At 58.8% G+C, this 18,016-nt stretch overlaps 1 protein-coding gene and 1 long non-coding RNA gene across 5 annotated transcripts; one reads left to right on the top strand and one right to left on the bottom strand.

Annotated features, from left to right (window-relative positions):
• The first annotated feature begins 9 nt into the window (after positions 1 to 9).
• LOC123569200 (uncharacterized) lies at positions 10 to 8,968 on the top strand. The gene is made up of 2 exons (XR_006692815.2): positions 10 to 510; positions 8,499 to 8,968. It is a non-coding gene; the product is annotated as an uncharacterized lncRNA (long non-coding RNA).
• Positions 8,497 to 17,547, bottom strand: SAPCD2 (suppressor APC domain containing 2). 4 transcript variants are annotated; one of them, XM_045374094.3, is made up of 6 exons: positions 16,881 to 17,547; positions 16,613 to 16,739; positions 11,764 to 11,983; positions 11,314 to 11,421; positions 11,099 to 11,215; positions 8,497 to 10,985 (listed from the first exon to the last, which is right to left on the bottom strand). In XM_045374094.3, exons 1-6 carry the CDS (start codon positions 17,449 to 17,451, stop codon positions 10,857 to 10,859), a joined length of 1,272 nt encoding a protein of 423 aa, XP_045230029.2. In that variant the 5' UTR covers positions 17,452 to 17,547; the 3' UTR covers positions 8,497 to 10,856. The 4 variants fall into 4 exon arrangements, with proteins under 4 accessions (XP_045230029.2, XP_005580408.3, XP_073872058.1 ...); XM_005580351.5 differs by lacking the exon at positions 16,613 to 16,739 and adding an exon at positions 12,506 to 12,618 and having other exon boundaries at positions 11,764 to 11,910; XM_074015957.1 differs by lacking the exons at positions 16,613 to 16,739; positions 16,881 to 17,547 and adding an exon at positions 12,506 to 12,728.
• Between the last annotated feature and the right edge of the window lie 469 nt (positions 17,548 to 18,016).

Here is an 18,016-nt window from a genome sequence, read left to right as displayed (position 1 = left end):
CGCGCAGGTGAGACGCGGGCGCGGCTGAGTCACCGGCGCTGCTCCCCCTCTCCCGGGTCTCAGCCCGGGCGTCCCGCGGCTACGGCCCACCTTCCCCTTCCCGCCCACTCAGCAAGGGGATCCCCCGGCCGTGGAGGCAGGAGACCTGGCGTGGGGGTGGGCGGGCGAGGCTGGCTCGGAGGGTCCGGCTCTGGAGAGCCGCGCTTTTCCCGTGCCCGGGAAAGGAGGCCAGACTCGCTTGCAGGAATGAGGCACTGTCGGCTGCGGAGCCACGCGGGCCCCGGGCTGGGGACTCAGGAGGAAGCCGAGGGTCAGCACCTGCTTGTGGAGCAAGGCCCTGACGCCAACTCCCAGGGCTGGTGAGGACCAGGCTGGCCTGCGGGATGCCCTCCCGGCCAGCGAGGATCCGCCAGCCTGCGGCAGCTCCAGAGACACTCATCTGACCCAGGCCGGACCTACCCTTGAGGCCCAGTCAGATCCACTTCACCTGGGCCCTGTACTGAGGTGAAGGTGAGGACGCAGGGGCGGGGAAGGGCAGAGACGGCCCAGGTCACACCGAGCCTAGAAACAGAAGAGAAGCAGCATAGACTGGGCCAAAGGTCCCTGCCTCCCAGCCCAAGGCCTCGGCCGCTCCTGCTGCCCCTCGGCCTGAGGGACCCAGAGGCTTGGGCTGCGGAGGCCAGAGGAGGCTGCCCCAGGACGGGAGCAGGCGGGGCCTCTACACGGCCTGAAAGACAAGGAAGAGGGTCCCCAGGCCAGGTTTGGGGTGCGGGTCAGCAACGGGGACGTCCCCAGGCTTCTGGGGAGACCTGGGGCAGGCGAAGCGCAGCTGGCCCTAGACGCAAGCCCTGCCCCCTCAGCCCTACGACATGGCTGGCCTTTCGGCTCTGAGGCCTCACAGGTCCCGCATCCCAGCCCGTCCAGGGGCCGCCCCCTTCGCGCCTGCTGCAAAGTGGGAATTCTTGTCCCAATAATTCCAGCCTCACAGCGTCAGGGAGCCACGAGGCAAGGCCACCAGGGAGTGCGGGCTGCTGGGGCCCAAAGGGCAGCCCCCACAGGGCAGGGTCCAGACCATGCATGGCCTTCTGGAACGGGCAGTGACAGTTGTGCCGGGATTGCTGCCTGGGCTGAGGGTCTGGCGCCACGGGCCCAGCAAAGGCATCTTTCTTCCAGCTCAGGACCCCAAAGGGAGGGGTGGGAACCCTGGGAAGCCTCTGTGCTGCCTCACAGCCTCACAGCCCAGCCTGGCCGGGCCCCAGCAGACAGTCTCTGGGTGTGGCCAGTGCTAAGCTCCAGGCCCCAGGCCCCAGGCCCCAGTTTCCCCCACCGACACCAGGCCTTTCTTCCACCCCAGACAGCCCAGAGGAGGGAGAGGCACGCACAGTGCACATCACGCCTGAAAAGGAAGGAACAAAGGGAGCCCAGAGGCAGGGTGCTATGACCCCCACTGGCCTGCGGTGCCCCCACGTCCTTCCAGGCCCAGCAGAGCTTTCTGGTGTTCTGGACTCTTTTCATGGACAAAAAGCCTGGGCCAGGGAGCAGGAGGCCTGCCAGGTCTGAGAGGATGGGGAGGGAGAGGGGATCTGGACTCTGCCCTGGGGAGACAGGCTCATGGCCGAGTGCCCAGCTTCGCCTGGGGAGGGAGAGGCAGGGAGCCGAGAGCAGCCAGGACAAAGGCTGAGGCTGAACTCTCTTTGAGACAGAGTGAGGGCGGGGAAACGCCCCTTCCTGGCATGGACTCGGGGCCCCTGGAAGGCGGACTTGGGAGAGCGTCAGAGGGAAGCTGGCAGGAGCTGAAGGGGTGGAGGGGGGCTCTGGGTGGGGCAGCCCTCGGCCTCCAAGACCCTCTAGGGGACGGGGGCTCCAGATGTGCTGCACATGTCCTGGCCCAGGATGAGCTGGAAACATGTGGATGCAGAGAGGTTAGGGGAGAACCCCTGGGGGAGGAAACTCAGAGCCTCCCTCCCAAACAGGGCTTAGACCTCCCAGGGAGGGGGCTTTCCTGAGGCCTGCTGAGATCTTGGCTGCCCTGCCTCAGTCTCCCCATCAGAAACTGGTGCTGTGTGGCTCACATCTGTAATTCTAGCACTTTGGGAAGCTGAGGCAGGTGGATCACTTGAAGTCAGGAGTTCAAGACCAGCCTGGCCAACATGGTGAAACCCCGTCTCTACAAAATACAAAATACAAAAATTAGCCGGTGGTGGGCTGGGCGCGGTGGCTCACTCCTGTAATCCCAGCACTTTGGAAGGCTGAGGTGGGTGGATCACGAGGTCAGGAGATCAAGACCATCCTGGCTAACAGGGTGAAACCCTGTCTTTACTAAAAATACTAAAAAATTAGCCGGGCGTGGTGGCAGGCACCTGTAGTCCCAGCTACTAGGGAGGCTGAGGCAGGAGAATGGTATAAACCCGGAAGGTGGAGCTTGCAGTGAGCCGAGATCACGCCACTGTACTCCAGCCTGGACGACAGAGCGAGACTCCATCTCAAAAGTAAAAGGAAGAAAGAAACTTGTGCTGGGGCCGAAACACCGTAATTATTTAATTGGGAAAGGCCTTTCACTCACTGCTCCCTTTCTTCAGGTACTCATTAAGTCATTCAACAAACGCTTGCTGAGTACCTCCTGTGGGCCCAAAGCATGCCAGGCTCCATGCACGCACAGTGAGCTCCATGGGGAGGGCACCGACTGGCCTGGGGAGAGCAGAATTCGCAAAGGCCCCCGGGAGGCGGGGAAGCCCGTGCTGTCCTTTTCGAGGTCAGAGACACAGCAGAACGGGAGGTGCACATATGCACAGTTGGTAAGAGCAATGCCAGAGCGGCGGCAGGACCCCATCAGTGGTCTCTGATGTGCTGGACGTGGTGTTCTGGGACTTGCGTCTTTTTTTTTTTTTTTTTTTTTTTTTTTTAGACGGAGTCTCGCTGTGTCGCCCAGGCTGGAGTATAGTGGCCGGATCTCAGCTCACCGCAAGCCCCACCTCGCGGGTTTACGCCATTCTCCTGCCTCAGCCTCCCGAGTAGCTGGGACTACAGGCGCCCGCCACCTCGCCCGGCTAGTTTTTTGTATTTTTTAGTAGAGACGGGGTTTCACCGTGTTAACCAGGATGGTCTCGATCTCCTGACCTCGTGATCCGCCCGTCTCGGCCTCCCAAAGTGCTGGGATTACAGGCTTGAGCCACCGCGCCCGGCCGGGACTTGCGTCTTTCACTCACGTTACACGTTTGGGATTCACCCTGTTGACAGTGAAAGGTGTGGCTTGTCTGTTCCTTGCGGTGTTCCGTCCTGTGAGTGAGGGCGTGCAGATGGCGTGTCGCTGCAGCTGGTGAACACACGGTGTCTGGCTTTAGGCTTTGCTGAGATTGCTGCTCTGCACATGTACACTTTCTTTTTTTTTTTTTTTTTTTGAGACGGAGTCTCGCTCTGTCGCCCAGGCTGGGGTGCAGTGGCCGGATCTCAGCTCACTGCAAGCTCCGCCTCCCGGGTTTAGACCATTCTCCTGCCTCAGCCTCCCGAGTAGCTGGGACTACAGGCGCCCGCCACCTCGCCCGGCTAGTTTTTTGTATTTTTTAGTAGAGATGGGGTTTCACCGTGTTAGCCAGGATGGTCTCGATCTCCTGACCTCGTGATCCGCCCGTCTCGGCCTCCCAAAGTGCTGGGATTACAGGCTTGAGCCACCGTGCCCGGCCTTTTTTTTTTTTTTTTTTTTTTGGAGGTGGAGTCTGGCCCTATCGCCCAGGCTGGAGTGCGGTGATGCAATCTCAGCTCGCTGCAACCTCCACCACCTCCCGGGTTCAAGTGATTCGCTTGCCTCAGCCTCCCGAGCAGCTCGTATTACAGGCACCCATAACCATGCCCGACTAATTTTGTATTTTTAGTAGAGATGGGGTTTCACCATATTGGCCAGGCTTGTCTCAAACTCCTGACCATAGGTGACCCGCCCGCCTGGGCCTCCCAAAGTGCTGGGATGACAGGTGTAAGCCACTGCGCCTGGCCTCTCCGCCTGCCTCGGCCTCCTAAAGTACTGGGGTGACAGGTGTGAACCACCGCGCCGGCCGCACGTGCGCTCTTGTGAGCACTTCTCTGGGGAGCATCCCGGAACCGAACTGCTGGTTGTCAGGCAAGTGTGTGTTCCGCTTCTCTAGCAAGCGCCAAATTCTTTTCTGAATGATGGCTCCAGCTGGCACCATGAGCATTTTGTCTTAATTTTATCTTATCTTATTTATTTACTTTGAGACAGACTCTTCCTCTGTTGCCCAGGCTGGAGTGCAGTGATGTCATCTCGGCTCACTGCAACCTCCGCCTCCTGGTTCAAGCAATTCTCCTGACTCAGCCTCCCAAATAGGTGGGATCACAGCCATTCGCCGCCAGGCTTTTGCATTCTAATAGAGATGGGGTTTCACCATGTTGCTCCTAGGCTGGTCTCGAACTCCTGAGCATCCGCCCGTCTCGGCCTCCCAAAGTGCTAGGATTACAGGCATGAGCCACCGTGCCCAGCCTAATTTTTGTATTTTTAGTAGAGACAGGGTTTTGCCATGTTGGCCAGGCTGATCTCGAACTCCTGACCTCAAGTGATCCGCCTGCCTTGGCCTCTCAAAGTGCTAAGATATAGGCGTGAGCCACCAAACCCAGACCCCTGTATCCTTTTATTCGAGACCGGGGCCTCACTATGTTGCCCAGGCTGGTCTTAAATTCCTGGCTTCAAGCAGTCCTCCTGCCTCAGCCTCCTGAGTAGCTGGGGACTAAAGGTGTGTGCCACCTGCCTGGCTTTGGCCCTCTTTGATTTTGAAACTGGCTCAATTGTCTCGTGGAACCGATGTTTATGGTTTCTTTGAATAAACACAGAGATTGATCCTCCTAATCTTAAAATTTGAGAAAGTGACGTTTGTCCTATTTGAGTTCCTTTCTTAGAAAACCAACCATGAGGGCTTCCAGATAGAATGAAAGAGCTAAAACCCAACAGATCACGGTATCTTGGCAATGAGATGCCAGACCCCCCACTGTCAAGATTGCCTGACCAACCACCAGCTTCCTATTGACCAACTCCTCTCCTTTAGCTGCCCCTAATTCCTGTTTTCTCACACCTAGTTACATGGCTTCCCTGCTCTGCAAACCCCTCATTGTAGTCGGCCAGGGAGATGGATTTGAGACTGAGCGCCCATCTCCTTGGCTGCAGCCGGCTTAAAGCCTTCTCCTAGGCGGTGCTCCTGGTCTCAGTGATTGGTTTCTGTGCAGCGAACAGCAGGGCCTGGATTGAACCCGTGGTATTTTGGTGACAGTCTCCCCCTCCCCTGCCACCCCCTGCCTCTTCCCTGTAAGTAGGTAACAGGTCTTTGATTTGTCTGTTTTAGCAACAGGGTCTGGCTGCGTTGCCCAGGCTGGACTGCAGTGGTGCAATCGTAGCTCATTGTAACCTCAAACTCTTGGCCTCAAGTGCTTCTCCTGCCTCAGCCTCTCCAGTAGCTGGGACCACAGGTCCACACCATGGCTGGTCCCCCCTCCCTTTGGCTTTCTTTTTTTTTTTTTTAATTTTTATTTATTTTTATTTTTATTTTTTTTTTGAGACAGAGTCTCGCTCTGTCGCCCAGGCTGGAGTGCAGTGGCCGGATCTCAGCTCACTGCAAGCTCCGCCTCCCGGGTTCCTGCCATTCTCCTGCCTCAGCCTCCCGAGTAGCTGGGACTGCAGGCGCCCGCCACCGCGCCCGGCTGGTTTTTTGTATTTTTTTTTAGTAGAGACGGGGTTTCACTGTGTTAGCCAGGATGGTCTCGATCTCCTGACCTCGTGATCCACCCGTCTCGGCCTCCCAAAGTGTTGGGATTACAGGCTTGAGCCACCGCGCCTCGCCTTTTTTTTTTTTTTTTTTGAGACAAGGTCTTGCTGTGTCACCTAGGCTAGAGCACCATGGCTCAATCTCAGCTCACTGCAACCCCTACCTCCCGGGCTCAAGGGATTCTTGTGCCTCAGCCTCCCGAGTAGCTGGGACTACAGGCGTGTGCCACCACACCCAGTTCATTTTTGTAGTTTTAGTGGAGATTGGGGTTTCCCCATGTTGGCCAGGCTGGTCTTAAACTCCTGGCCTCAGGTGATCCACCCTTCTCAGCCTCCCGAAGTGCTGGGATTACAGGCGTGAGCCACTGCGCCCGGTGTCCTCTATGGTTTTGATATCATGATGGCCTGATCTGTAATCCCAGTACTTTGGGAGAGCGGCCTAGGCAACATAGTGAGACCTCGTCTCTACCAAAAACAAGCAAACAAAAAAATTGCTTTAATTTTTTTTAATTAGCTGGAAAAATTAGCATAATATTTGGATTATCCCCTTCCTGCAATTTATGGTAGAACTTGCCTGAAAAAAACACACCTAGACCCGATTTTTCAGTGGTACCTTGTTTGTTTGTTTTTAAGAGATGGGTTAGAGACCAGACTTACTATGCTGCCCAAGCTAGACTCAACCTTCTGAGCTTAAAAAATCCTCCCACCTTAGCCTCGGGAATAGCTGGGACTATAGGCGTACACCACCGTGCTGGCCTCTATGGCACTGTTTCAATTTATTCGATAATTATACGGCCAGATGGGTTCTCTATTTCTTCCTGAGCCAATTTAGTATTTTTTTCTTTTCTTTCTTTTTTGTTTTTTGAGATGTATTTATTTGTTTATTTTTATTTATTTATTTTTTTTGAGACGGAGTCTCGCTCTGTCGCCCAGGCTGGAGTACAGCAGCCGGATCTCAGCTCACTGCAAGCTCCGCCTCCCGGGTTGATGCCATTCTCCTGCCTCAGCCTCCCGAGTAGCTGGGACTACAGGCGCCCGCCACCTCACCCGGCTAGTTTTTTGTATTTTTTAGTAGAGACGGGGTTTCACCATGTTAGCCAGGATGGTCTTAATCTCCTGACCCGCCCGTCTCGGCCTCCCAAAGCGCTGGGATTACAGGCGTGAGCCACCGCACCCGGCTTGTGTACTTTTTCTCAAGCAAGTGTCTATCATGTTTGTTTCCTATTTTACTATTTTTTTCATGAAAGAGGAAACCCTATTTATACCTTTATTTTTTATTTTTTTCGCGTGTGTTTTTTTGAGACAAGTTCTCACCCTGCCACCCAGGCAGGAGTGCAGTGGTGTAATCTTGGCCTCACAGCAACCTTGACCTCCCAGGCTCAAGTCATCCTCCCACCTCCACCTCCTGAGTAATGGACTACAGGCATGCGCCACTACACCAGCTAATTTTTAAATTCAACACATAGTTGTTTAGACGTGTGTGCTTTAATATCTAAAAGTCTGGACTTTCTCGGATTCTCTCTCTTTTCTTTTATTTATTTTGAGACAGGGTCTTGCTCTGTCACTCAGGCTGGAGTACAGTGGCACAATCATAGCTCATTATAACCTCAAACTCCTGGGCTCAAGTGATCCTCCCACCTCAGCAGCCCCAGTAACTGGGAACACAGGCATGAGCCACCACACCTGGCTAATTTTTATATTTTTGGTAGAGTCAGGGTTTTGCCGTGTTGCCCAGGCTGACCTCAATCTCCTGGGCTGAAGCAGTCGTCCCACTTCTGCCTCACAAAAGGCTGGTATTACTGGCGGGAGCCACTGCACCTGACCGATAAATGTTTATTTTATTAATATTATTTTTTGAGACAGAGTTTCACTCTGTAGCCCAGGCTGGAGTGCAGTGGTGCCATCTCGGCTCACTGCAATCTCCGCCTCCCAGGTTCAAGCAATTCTCCTGCCTCAGCCTCCCAAGTATCTGGGATTACAGGCGCCCAACACCATGCCTGGCTAATTTTTGTATTTTTAGTAGAGATAGGGTTTTACCATGTCGGCCAGGCTGGTCTCAAACTCCTGACCTCAAGTGATCCACCCACCTCGGCCTCCCAAAGTGCTGGGACCACAGGCGCAAGCCACTGTGCCCAGCCTTGTCTTCTTTATAGCATTAAGAGATCATGTTTTTTGGCCGGGCGCGGTGGCTCAAGCCTGTAATCCCAGCACTTTGGGAGGCCGAGACGGGCGGATCACGAGGTCGGGAGATCGAGACCATCCTGGCTAACACGGTGAAACCCCATCTCTACTAAAAAGTACAAAAAAAAAAACTAGCCGGGCGAGGTGGCGGGCACCTGTAGTCCCAGCTACTCGGGAGGCTGAGGCAGGAGAATGGCGTGAACCCAGGAGGCGGAGCTTGCAGTGAGCTGAGATCCGGCCACTGCACTCCAGCCTGGGCGACAGAGTGAGACTCCGTCTCAAAAAAAAAAAAAAAAAAAAGAGATCATGCTTTTTATGGAGTAAGAAACTATAAATACCACTCCTTGTTCATATTTCCAGAAATCTCTTTTATTTCTTTAGATATATAAACACTGTTACTTTATATTCTCTCTGATAATTCCAGGATCTGGGTCTAGAGTCTATCTGTTGCTTCTGCTGGGTCTCATAGTGTGTTGTTTCCTGTGGTGGTTATGAATTTTTAAAACCGGAGATCTCATTTTCTTTTTTCTTTTATTTTCTTTTTCTTTTTTCGTAGAGATGGGGTCTCTCACTGCGTTGCCCAGGCTGGTCTCGAACTCCTGGCCTCAAGTGCCGGCATTCCAGGTGTGAGCCACCACGCCCGGCTGAGATGTTCCTTTTCCTTGGAACTTGATCAACACAAAATCCTGAGGCCTGGTGTGGTGGTGTTCCTCTGGGGCACATTCTCGAATGGGGACACTTCTGCCCCCAAAGACACATTTCGACGTCCTGAGACATTTCCGGGTGTCATAACGGTGTGCACACACATGTATGTACCTGCACACGCTACTGGCACCTCGTGGATAGAGCCCAGGGACGCTGCTCACATCCTGCAAGGAGACTGACCCGCCCTGTGTCCTTAGGGTGGGCTCCCGGCAGGGTCTGCATGTTCCTCTGCCAGCCACCTAGACCCTGCCAGTCGGGCCACTTTAAATTCTCCCCTCGTGGTCTCCAGGGCAACACACTAGCCTGATTTCAAGCTGTAAACTTGGAGGACCTATTTTTTTTCACCTTGCACGGAATACCAAGGCTGAGAGGCAGTTTTTCTGGAGGTGCCAGCCTGTCTCACATTTCCGCTTTAGCTGCGGGGTCCAGCTCTGTGGGCGGTCTCCTGATGAAGTCATCCCGGGACAGACACTGTTCTGTCTCCTGCTTCCAGCCCTCTAAAGATGCCAGGATCCCCCAGGGCATGGCAGGCACCCTCAAAGGCAGACGTGGGGAGGCCCTGGTGGGCAGACCCCAGCCTGCTGACGGGGGGGGCTTCTCCCCGGCTGCCACTGGCCCACCCACTGTGCTGCAGTCCACCTGGTGCTGGGGCTGTGGGGCACAGGCCCTCAGGATCCGCTCCCTTTCCTGCCCAGGAGATCCAGGCCTGGCATCCTTATGTCCCCTGGAAAGCCCACTCCCATCCTCAGGGTAGGAGAGCAGCTGCACGCTGACGCTGGGCTGGCTTGGGCCTGTCCTGGGACACCCCTACAGGCCAGGTGCAGCCGGGGATGTGGCTCAGTGGGGTTGCTGTGGGCAGGTTAGCATGGAGCTGGGTTCCGGAAGGGAGTTGCCCCGCTGTCTGCCAGGACCCCTCCTCTGAGACAGGTGCTTTGTGGGACCTTGTATCAAAGTGCCCTGGACATGAGGGGTCCCTGTACCCCACACACTGACCCCACATCGGGTTCCTGCGCCCCACACACACTGCCTCCCCATTGAGTTCCTGCACCCCACACACACTGCCCCCTATCGGGTTCCTGCGCCCCACACACACTGCCTCCCCTTCGGGGCCCTGGGCTGCAGAACCCATCCATGATGCCGTGCCCCTGGTTCTGGTAGCACTGGGGCCCTCCAGGCTGGGCTGAGCAGGGGCCCCCCACCAGTGTGTACCCCAGCACCAGCGGGAGTGGGCCTGGGCAGGGGACAGGAATGACACCCAAGGGGACCTACTCCAGCCTCCTCCTGTCCCCTGGGGGTTCTCGTTTTCCTTGGCTGAGGGAAGTGGCCTCTCCCAGCTGAAACCTGGGGTCAGGCTGGGCATAAGAGGAAAGGGGGGTGAGCAGGACCCCAGACCTTGAGAATCCTGAGTGGGGGGGGGGGACAGGCTTTGCCTATGACGTGCCTGGGAGCTGTCTGGGGGCCCTCCTGGGGAGCCAGGCTCACAGGTTGTTGTGTGGGACTCAACGTGGGGCAGTGTCCTGGCCAGGATGAGGAAGGCCATCACCCCAGGGTCTGCGGGAGGCACATGCGGGCCAAACTCTCGCCCGCCTGGCACCCAGATCCGCTGCAGCCAGAGTCCCTCAGCCTTGGCCAAGACCTTAAGTCCAACTGCTATCCCTGGGGCTTCCCTGCCAGGCAGGCACCCCCCCACTTACAGGCCATCCCCACCCCCTCCATCTGCTTCCGTCCGAGCTACAGCCACCTTGTCCTGGTGCCCTGGTTGAGGGGGGAAGCTGCCCTTGGACCCGCGTCGGAGCCGCCCCGCGCCCTCTGCTGGCCGTTGTCGGAAGTGCAGCCTGGCGAGAGCAGTGCCTTTCCCTGGAGATGGGACCCAGGGCAGCACCGCTGGAAACGGGGGGCGGTAACTCGTGGAGGGGTCCCCCACTGTCCACTGACAACGGCAGTAGTAGCTGCGCACTATGCGGACTCAAGAGAGTCCCAGCCCATGTCAGCACCAGGAGCCAAAACGGAGTCAAGGGCTTGGTGCGGGGGCCAGTCGGAGGCAGGCCTGGGGAGCCCATCTGGCAAGGGGGGCAGGAAGGCGCCCACTCCGGGACTGTGCCTGGGCCTGCCGGGGGTCTCCAGCCAGAGAGGGTGGGTGCGATGGGACGCACACGCTCGAAGGGCTGAGTGCCAGGCCGGCCCTGGGGGTCCGCGCTGCCCACACGGACTAGATGAAGGTGGAATCCAGAGGCCCCCCGTCCTGTTGGCTCAGGGCGCGGGCCTCAAACAGCTGCTTAATGAGCGCCGACTTCTCTTGCTCCAGCTGCGTGATGCGCTCACTCTTCTCGGTCACCTCCTGGGCAGGTGCGCAGTTGGTCAAGGCCTGCGGATCCCCACCCCCGCACCCCTCCTGGCTGCCTTACCCGGATGAGGAGTCACCCACCCACACCCCTCCCGCGCCTGCCCTACCTGAGTGAGGAGTCGGTTCTGCTCCTTCAGCATGAGGATGGTCTGCTGCTGCCAGCCCAGGGGTGAAGTGGACGTCAGGGCAGGGCAGGGGGGCCCGGAGGAGGACGGGGGCAGGACCTGCGGGAGGGCAGGATTAGGCAGGCCTGGACCAGGGCTGGGAAGCACTAAACTGGCCTGGGCCCCAGTGTGGGCGTGGGGGTTTGGGATACACTCACCCGACTGGCACAGGCTGCAGCCAGCAGCTCCCCCAGGCACCGGGCCACCTCCTGTACCTTGGGCAGTAGCCGCCCCAGTGGGCGGGGGCTCCCTGCAGCCCCACAGTCCTGGGAAGAAAGCAGAGGACGAGTGGTCAGAGAAGAGGGCCAGCCAGGGCCAGCATGGTGCCTTGACAGAGGTTCCCACAGGTGGCTCTCCTGCCTCCTGATGCTGCAGAGAGCCCAGAGGGATCCCAGGGGCATTGCTGACGTGGGATGGGAGGTCTGCCTAAGGCGCCTTAGGCCCTAGGAGTGGGGCAGCCGCGGGGGGAAAAAGGGATGTCCCAGCACCCTGGGTGCAATCAACAGCAACTGTGTCCGGGAATAGGGGCAGCCATAATGCCCAGGGATGCCTGGGGTTAGCTGGGGTCTCCAAGTGTGGGGACCTGGGGACAGGGCGGTGGCACTCACGGCGCTGGCTCTGCTCTGGCCCAGGCGGCGCTGGCGCTCCTGCACTCGTTGCAGCTGCTGCTGGTACCAGTCACGGCCCCGCGCCATCATCTCCAAACCCTGCAGCAGCACTTCCTTCTCCTGCTCCAGCTCCTTCATCTGCTTCAGCTGCAACACGTGCATGTACATGGAATGCCTGGCCCCAGTGAGCACGCACACGTCCATGCATGCATGAGCTTGCCTGTGGGTGGGCACCAGAGTCACAGGCACAAATGCAGCAGCACATGTACACGTTTGCAAACACAGGCACGGACGCATGCTTCTGAGGACACCTGCGTGTGTGAGCCCCGTAGGCCGGTTTGGAGCAGGAACCCCGTGCCTCCTGCTGAGGGGTCTTGGCCTTTCTTAGCCCCTCCACTCAGGCTTCCCTGGGGGAGGGGTAACTGACCCTTCAGCTGAGCCCACCCTCCCGAGGTCCACCTGTGGTGAACACACAGCAGGGGAGCCAGACTGGCTTGCAGCAGTGACCTCGTGAGGCAGGCTGGGCAGCCACCATAGCTGCCCTGAACGACCTCTTGACCTGCCTCTGCCTGACCCTGGGCCGTCCCTCCAGGGGATTCAAGCCCACGTGGGGAGAGAGATGTGCAGAGCTGACTGTACTTCCACAATGGACTCCCCCAGGCTCAAGGCCCTCCTGCTCCCATCCCAGCCTCCAGCCTCCAGACAAGATGGAGAGCCCCACAGAGCCCCAGCCCCTGCTCACCAGGCCGCAGTCCACGCCGCTGGTGATAGTGTGCCTCCGACGTTCCCCTCGGGCACGGGGGGCCCGCCGGGCATCCCCTGAGTCCACCTCCAGGGCCCTGCAGGCCACTGCACCTATTGTGGAGAGGCATGGGCCTGGCTCACCTCCAGACCGGCCTGGCCAGGCTCTGCTGAGGTGCAGCAGCCTCCACATCTCAGCCCACTCTTGAGGTCTCGGGCACCAGCCTGGCATGGCCCATGTGTAGCCTCTGTGCCAGGCTGGAGTTTGGTCCCTCTCCCCTGCCCCAGCTCCTCACACTGGCTTGGGGAGGGTTGTGCCGCCAAGCCCACATGTTTGCTCATACACACACCCTGCCCCATCGCTCCATGAGCTCCCTGGGGCCAGGGGCCTTGTCCAGCTCTTTGCTGCACTCCCAGTGCCCAGAACATCGCAGGCACACCCTGGGTCTCCAAGGCGGCTGGCTAAGGGAGGAGTGGGCGGGGGATTCTGGTCCTGACTATGCCTCTCCCATCTGCACGGGGCCCTGCAAGGCAGCAAGAGATGTGGATGTGAATGATGGAAACCTAACTTTTCTCAGGATGGTGACTCTGATAGAAAGTTAGTCCTGCACGGCCGGGCACAGCGGCTTATGCCTGTAATCCCAGCACTTTTGGGGACCAAGGTGGGTGGATCACTTGAGCTCAGGAGTTCGAGACCAGCCTGGGCAACATGGCAAAACCCCATTTATTCCTTTTTTTTTTTTTTTTTTTTTTTTGAGATGTTGTTTTGCTCCTGTTGCCCAGGCTGGAGTGCAATGGCATGATCTCGGCTCACTGCAACCTCCGCCTCCCAGGTTCAAGTGATTCTCCTGTCTCAGCCTCCCCAGTAGCGGGGATTACAGACACCCGCTACCATGCCCAGCTACTTTTTTTTTTTTTTTTTTTTTTTTTTTTTTTTTTTTTTTTTTTTTTGAGACGGAGTCTCGCTCTGTCGCCCAGGCTGGAGTGCAGTGGCCGGATCTCAGCTCACTGCAAGCTCCGCCTCCCGGGTTCACGCCACTCTCCTGCCTCAGCCTCCCGAGTAGCTGGGACTACAGGCGCCCGCCACCTCGCCCGGCTAGTTTTTTTGTAGTTTTAGTAGAGACGGGTTTCACTGTGTTCACCAGGATGGTCTCGATCTCCTGACCTCGTGATCCACCCGTCTCGGCCTCCCAAAGTGCTGGGATTACAGGCTTGAGCCACCGCGCCCGGCCGCCCAGCTACTTTTTGCATTTTTTATTAGAGATGGAGTTTCACCATGTTGGCCAGGCTGGTCCTGCACTCCTGACTTCAAGTAATGCACCCACCTGAGCCTCCCAAAGTGCTGGAATTACAGGCGTGAGCCACAGCGCCCAGCCGGCAAAACCCTATTTCTATTGGAAACACAGAAATTAGCCGGGTGCACTGGCACGCACCTGTGGTCCCAGCCACTCGGGAGGCTGAGGCAGTAGGATTGGTTGAGCCTGGGAGGCAGAGGTTCCACTGAGCTGAGATTGTGCCACTGCACTCCAGGCTGGGCGACACAGCAAAACCTTGTCTCAAAAAAAAAAAAAAAAAAAAAAAAAAAAAAAAAAAAATCCCTTGCCGGGCACGGTGGCTCATGTCTGTAATCCCAGCACTTTGGGAAGCTGAGGGCTGGGGGGATCAGTTGAGGTAAGGAGTTCAAGACCAGCCTGGCCAACATGGTGAAACCCCGTCTCTACTAAAAATACAAAACTTAGCTCGGTGTGGTGACGGGCGCCTGTAATCCCACTACTCGGGGGGCTGAGGAGAATCGCTTGGACCTGGGAGGTGGAGGTTGTTGTGAGCCGAAATCGCGCCACTGCACACCAGCCTGGGCAATAAGAGCAAAACTCAGTCTCAAAAAAAAAAAGGAAAGAAAGAAAATAAAAAATCAGTGGCTGGGCACAGTGGCTCACGCCTGTAATCCCAGCACTTTGGGAGGCCAAGGTGGGCAGATCATGAGGTCAGGAGTTTGAGAACAGCCTGGTCAATATGGTAAAACCCATCTCTACTAAAAATACAAAAATTAGCCGGGCATGGTAGCGTGCACCTGTAATCCCAGCTACTCAGGAGGCTGAAGCAGGAGTATCACTTGAACCCAGGAGGTGGAGGTTGCAGTGATCCAAGATTCGTGCCACTGCACTCCAGCCTGGGTGACAGAGCAAGACTCCGTCTCAAAAAGCAAAACAAAAGAAAAGTTAGTCCCGCGTGTGTGTGATATGCCAGGCCATGCACCCAGCTGACAAGTCAGACATCCTGGTGCTTGAAGACACCTGCTGTGAAGTTTGTCTGAGGGCTCCCCCTGGGGGCAGCCAAGAGTATCGCGTTGGTGCCACCCTGGCCCAGCTTCCTGGTGAGGGAGTACCTGTACCTCCCCAGTCTACAGGAGAAGTGGCTGCAGGTGTGGAGGAGGGCATCCTCCTTCAGCCTTTAGCTGTAGCCCCAGCACCAGGCATATCCTTAGAGGCCATGCACCTGGCACCTGGCCACAGGAGTTGGGGGGTGATGCAAGAATTGGGCCCAGGTAGGCGCAGCAGAGAGCCTGGCTCCACGCAGGCCTGAGTTCGTGCTCCCGCCTGCGGTGCTGAGTGGCTGGCAGCTCTGGGGCAAGACAGTGGGAGGGCACACAGCCCTTCAGGAGGTGGGAGCAGAGAGGGTACAGACAGAGGGAGGCCATGGAGGAAGCCCCAAGACACCTGGGCCCGGTCTGTACGGTTGAGCCCATAGAGCAGCTCCCGGGTCCCTAGATGACAGCATGCTGGGTGTTGAGCTAGATGGGGGTGGTGGCTCTGCCTGTCCAGGGCCCTGAGCCAGCAGGCCGCACCTCCAGGGCCAGAGCCAGCCTGGAGCAAACACGCAGTCCCAGGTGGGAACAAGGAAAGAGGCCCCGAACTTCTGGGCTGGGGGCTTGGAAGGCTGTGTGTGTTGGGAGGCTTTCTGGGAGTTGGGGTGACCTCAGAACTCCAGATTTGGCACCCCAAAAGTGAGCTGTGTCAATCAATCATGTCATGCCACTTGTCTGGCCCTCCGTTTGCCTGTCAGAGGGTGACAGCTAGAGCCTAAGCCACATGACCTTCAGGGAGGTGTGGTACGTGAGCCAGTGCCACATGGGACATCAGAGCAGAGCAGGGGTGGACCACAGGCTCAGGCCTCCAAACCCCAGGCCCGGCCACTGCGTGCAATCCCATGGCTGATTTCAAATTGCATGGCCACATGGATGACGCTGACCCTGCATTTGGAGCCAGCTACCCTCTGAAGCCTCCCTCACCATAGGACTGAGAGTCCCCCAGCCTGGTGCGGTTGCTGGATCAGATCACCAGGGAGGCCAGGACCACCGTGGCTCCAAACACCAGTTGTAGGGCTGGAGAATATGGCTGAGGTGGGGGAGCAGTACAGGGAGGGTGGCAGAGCAGCAGGCAGCACGGGGACTGGCAGGAGCCACCGGTGGGCAGGCCTGCCGCTGGCAGAACAGGTGCACAGGCTGAATGGGCTGTGGGGCCTGGGGCTCCTCTGGGAGCTTGGCCCCCACCCCTAGCCATAATGCAGGTCCTGTTCCCAAGGCAGGCACTGGGTTGGGGGAGACAGGAGACCATTCAGCAATCTCCTGTCACTGCCAACTGGACCGGAAGCAGGAGAGGAGTCTGCCAGCCAACCCCAGGGACTGTGGCCTATGTCCCTCCATGGCATCTGCCATAGTACAGCCCCACTGGGGTGCAGGAGACCCACCCACGCCCCTGCCCATCCTGGCAACAGGGCCAGGTCCTCTTGGGCCACCAGCAGCACCCGGCCTGCCTGGGCCTCAGTGGGGTCAGTGGGACCAGCCCCCCTGGCTGAGCGGTCACACTGAGAAGGGGGACCCTTTCTTTGAGAGGGAAGCACCTCTGCCTGAGCAGCCACAGACAGGAGGCTGAGGGCCCAGGTGTCCCCAGGTGCGGAAACGGTATTGGAGATGGAGAGCCCAAGCTCAGGCTTGGTACAGGTTGGGCTCCTGGTGGGTTTTCTGAGTCACCTGCCACCCCGGGGCCCTGGTGGCCTTATGCTGTGGCAGGAGAGGGTCTGGCTTGCCTCCCTAAGCCCCTGGGCTCACCACGACAGGCATGAAGCCCCTTTCCCTCCAGGCCCGCGGAGGCGCCCTCCAGGATCCGGAGTCCACGAAGAACCGCTCCCCAGCCCCGTCCCTCGTGGGAGATGCACAGGCAGCAGGTTTCCTTCCCCTGGAGGAGGTGTTCAGCCAGGGGAAGGAGCAGAGGAGAGCAAGAGGCAGAGGGAGCTGGTCACCAGAAACCGTGAGACTCCGGTTTCTGGCCCAGGCCCGGGAGAGCTACGAGGGGGCCCGGGGGCCGCTCGGAACTCACCTGCGTCCGCACTGGAGCTCGGTTCCAACGCCGCGCTCTGGGACCGCTCGGGATCCGCGGGGCAGGGCGCCGCCTCTGCCGGGGCGCACAACTGCTCCGGGCTGCGGGCCGCGCCGCTGGGACCGGCCAGAGGGGCGCGCACGCCCAGGGGCAGGGGCTTCCTCTCCAGGACCGTCCGCGGCTCGTCGGCAGGCGCGAACACCAGGCGCTGCGGCGGCGGCGGCGGCTGGTCCCCGGGCCGGGCCGGGGCGCGCGTGGGGTCCCGGGGGCCGCCGTCGGCGCTCAGCAGGGAAGTGCGGAGGCCGGCCACGAAGCGCTCAAAGGTCAGGTAGCCGCTGGCCGGGGCCACCTGGCGCAAGCCCTCCAGCACCCCGCAGGGCAGCTCCCGCGCGTCGGTGCCCTGCCAGCGGGACTCGATCTCGCGCAGGTGCACGCAGCCGCGCCGCCGGTCGTCCAGGATGTCGAAGAGGGTGCGCAGGCTCTGCAGGAAGGCGCGCGGCAGCCCCTCCGTGCCCGGCGCGGGTGCGGGGGGAGGCACGCGACCCCGCTCGGCCATGGCGGCCCCGGCCATGGGCTCCCGGGCTCGGTCCCTGCGTCCACCTGCGTGCGTCCCCGCGCGCCCCACGGAGGGGCCGGCCCGGCGAGCTCAGCCCGCGGCGACAATAGCGACTACTTTTGAATGGGGCCCTCCCCGTAGCGTCAGCCCTCATTAACATGCGCCGCGGCCATTGGCCGAGCCCGTCCCATCTGCTCCCCGATTGGCTGAGAGACGGTTTGATTTTTTTTTTTCTTTTTTTTTTTTCCTGCCGAGGGGCCCTGGGAGGCGCGCGGAGGCCCTGGGCAGGCGGAACCGGATCCCCCAGCTCCGGCTCCACTCTGGCCTCGCAGAGCTCCCTTTCTGCCCCGCCCCAGTCCCGCCAAACGTCCGGCCGTGGCTTCGCGCTTTCTCGGATCCAGCTGTGGCTGGCTGCCCCGGCCACCTCTCCAAGGGGCGGGGCCTGGCACCCTACAACAAAACCTGTCCCCAGGTAGCCTCGTGGAGTAAGGATGGGGGCGCACCCCCTCCAAAGATCCCACTTTTCCCCTCTAGTTCCCTGGCCACAAGCACAGGTGACCCTGCGGCCCCCTTCTCTTCC

The sequence above is a fragment of the Macaca fascicularis genome, chromosome 15 (assembly GCF_037993035.2).
Source record: "Macaca fascicularis isolate 582-1 chromosome 15, T2T-MFA8v1.1".
NCBI classification, from domain to species: Eukaryota; Metazoa; Chordata; class Mammalia; order Primates; family Cercopithecidae; genus Macaca; species Macaca fascicularis.
Note: the sequence above shows the minus strand (reverse complement) of the source record. Positions and strands in the feature narration are given on the sequence as shown.

Excerpts from the sequence above, each read along its gene's own strand:
- SAPCD2 (XM_045374094.3), bottom strand. The coding sequence starts at position 17,451 with ATGGCCGGGGCCGCCATGGCCGAGCGGGGTCGCGTGCCTCCCCCCGCA. Across the intron at positions 16,740-16,880 it reads GAGCTCCAGTGCGGACGCAG|GGGAAGGAAACCTGCTGCCT; the intron begins GTGAGTTCCGAG and ends CACCTCCTCCAG. Across the intron at positions 11,422-11,763 it reads GCCAGAGCAGAGCCAGCGCC|GACTGTGGGGCTGCAGGGAG; the intron begins GTGAGTGCCACC and ends CTTTCTTCCCAG.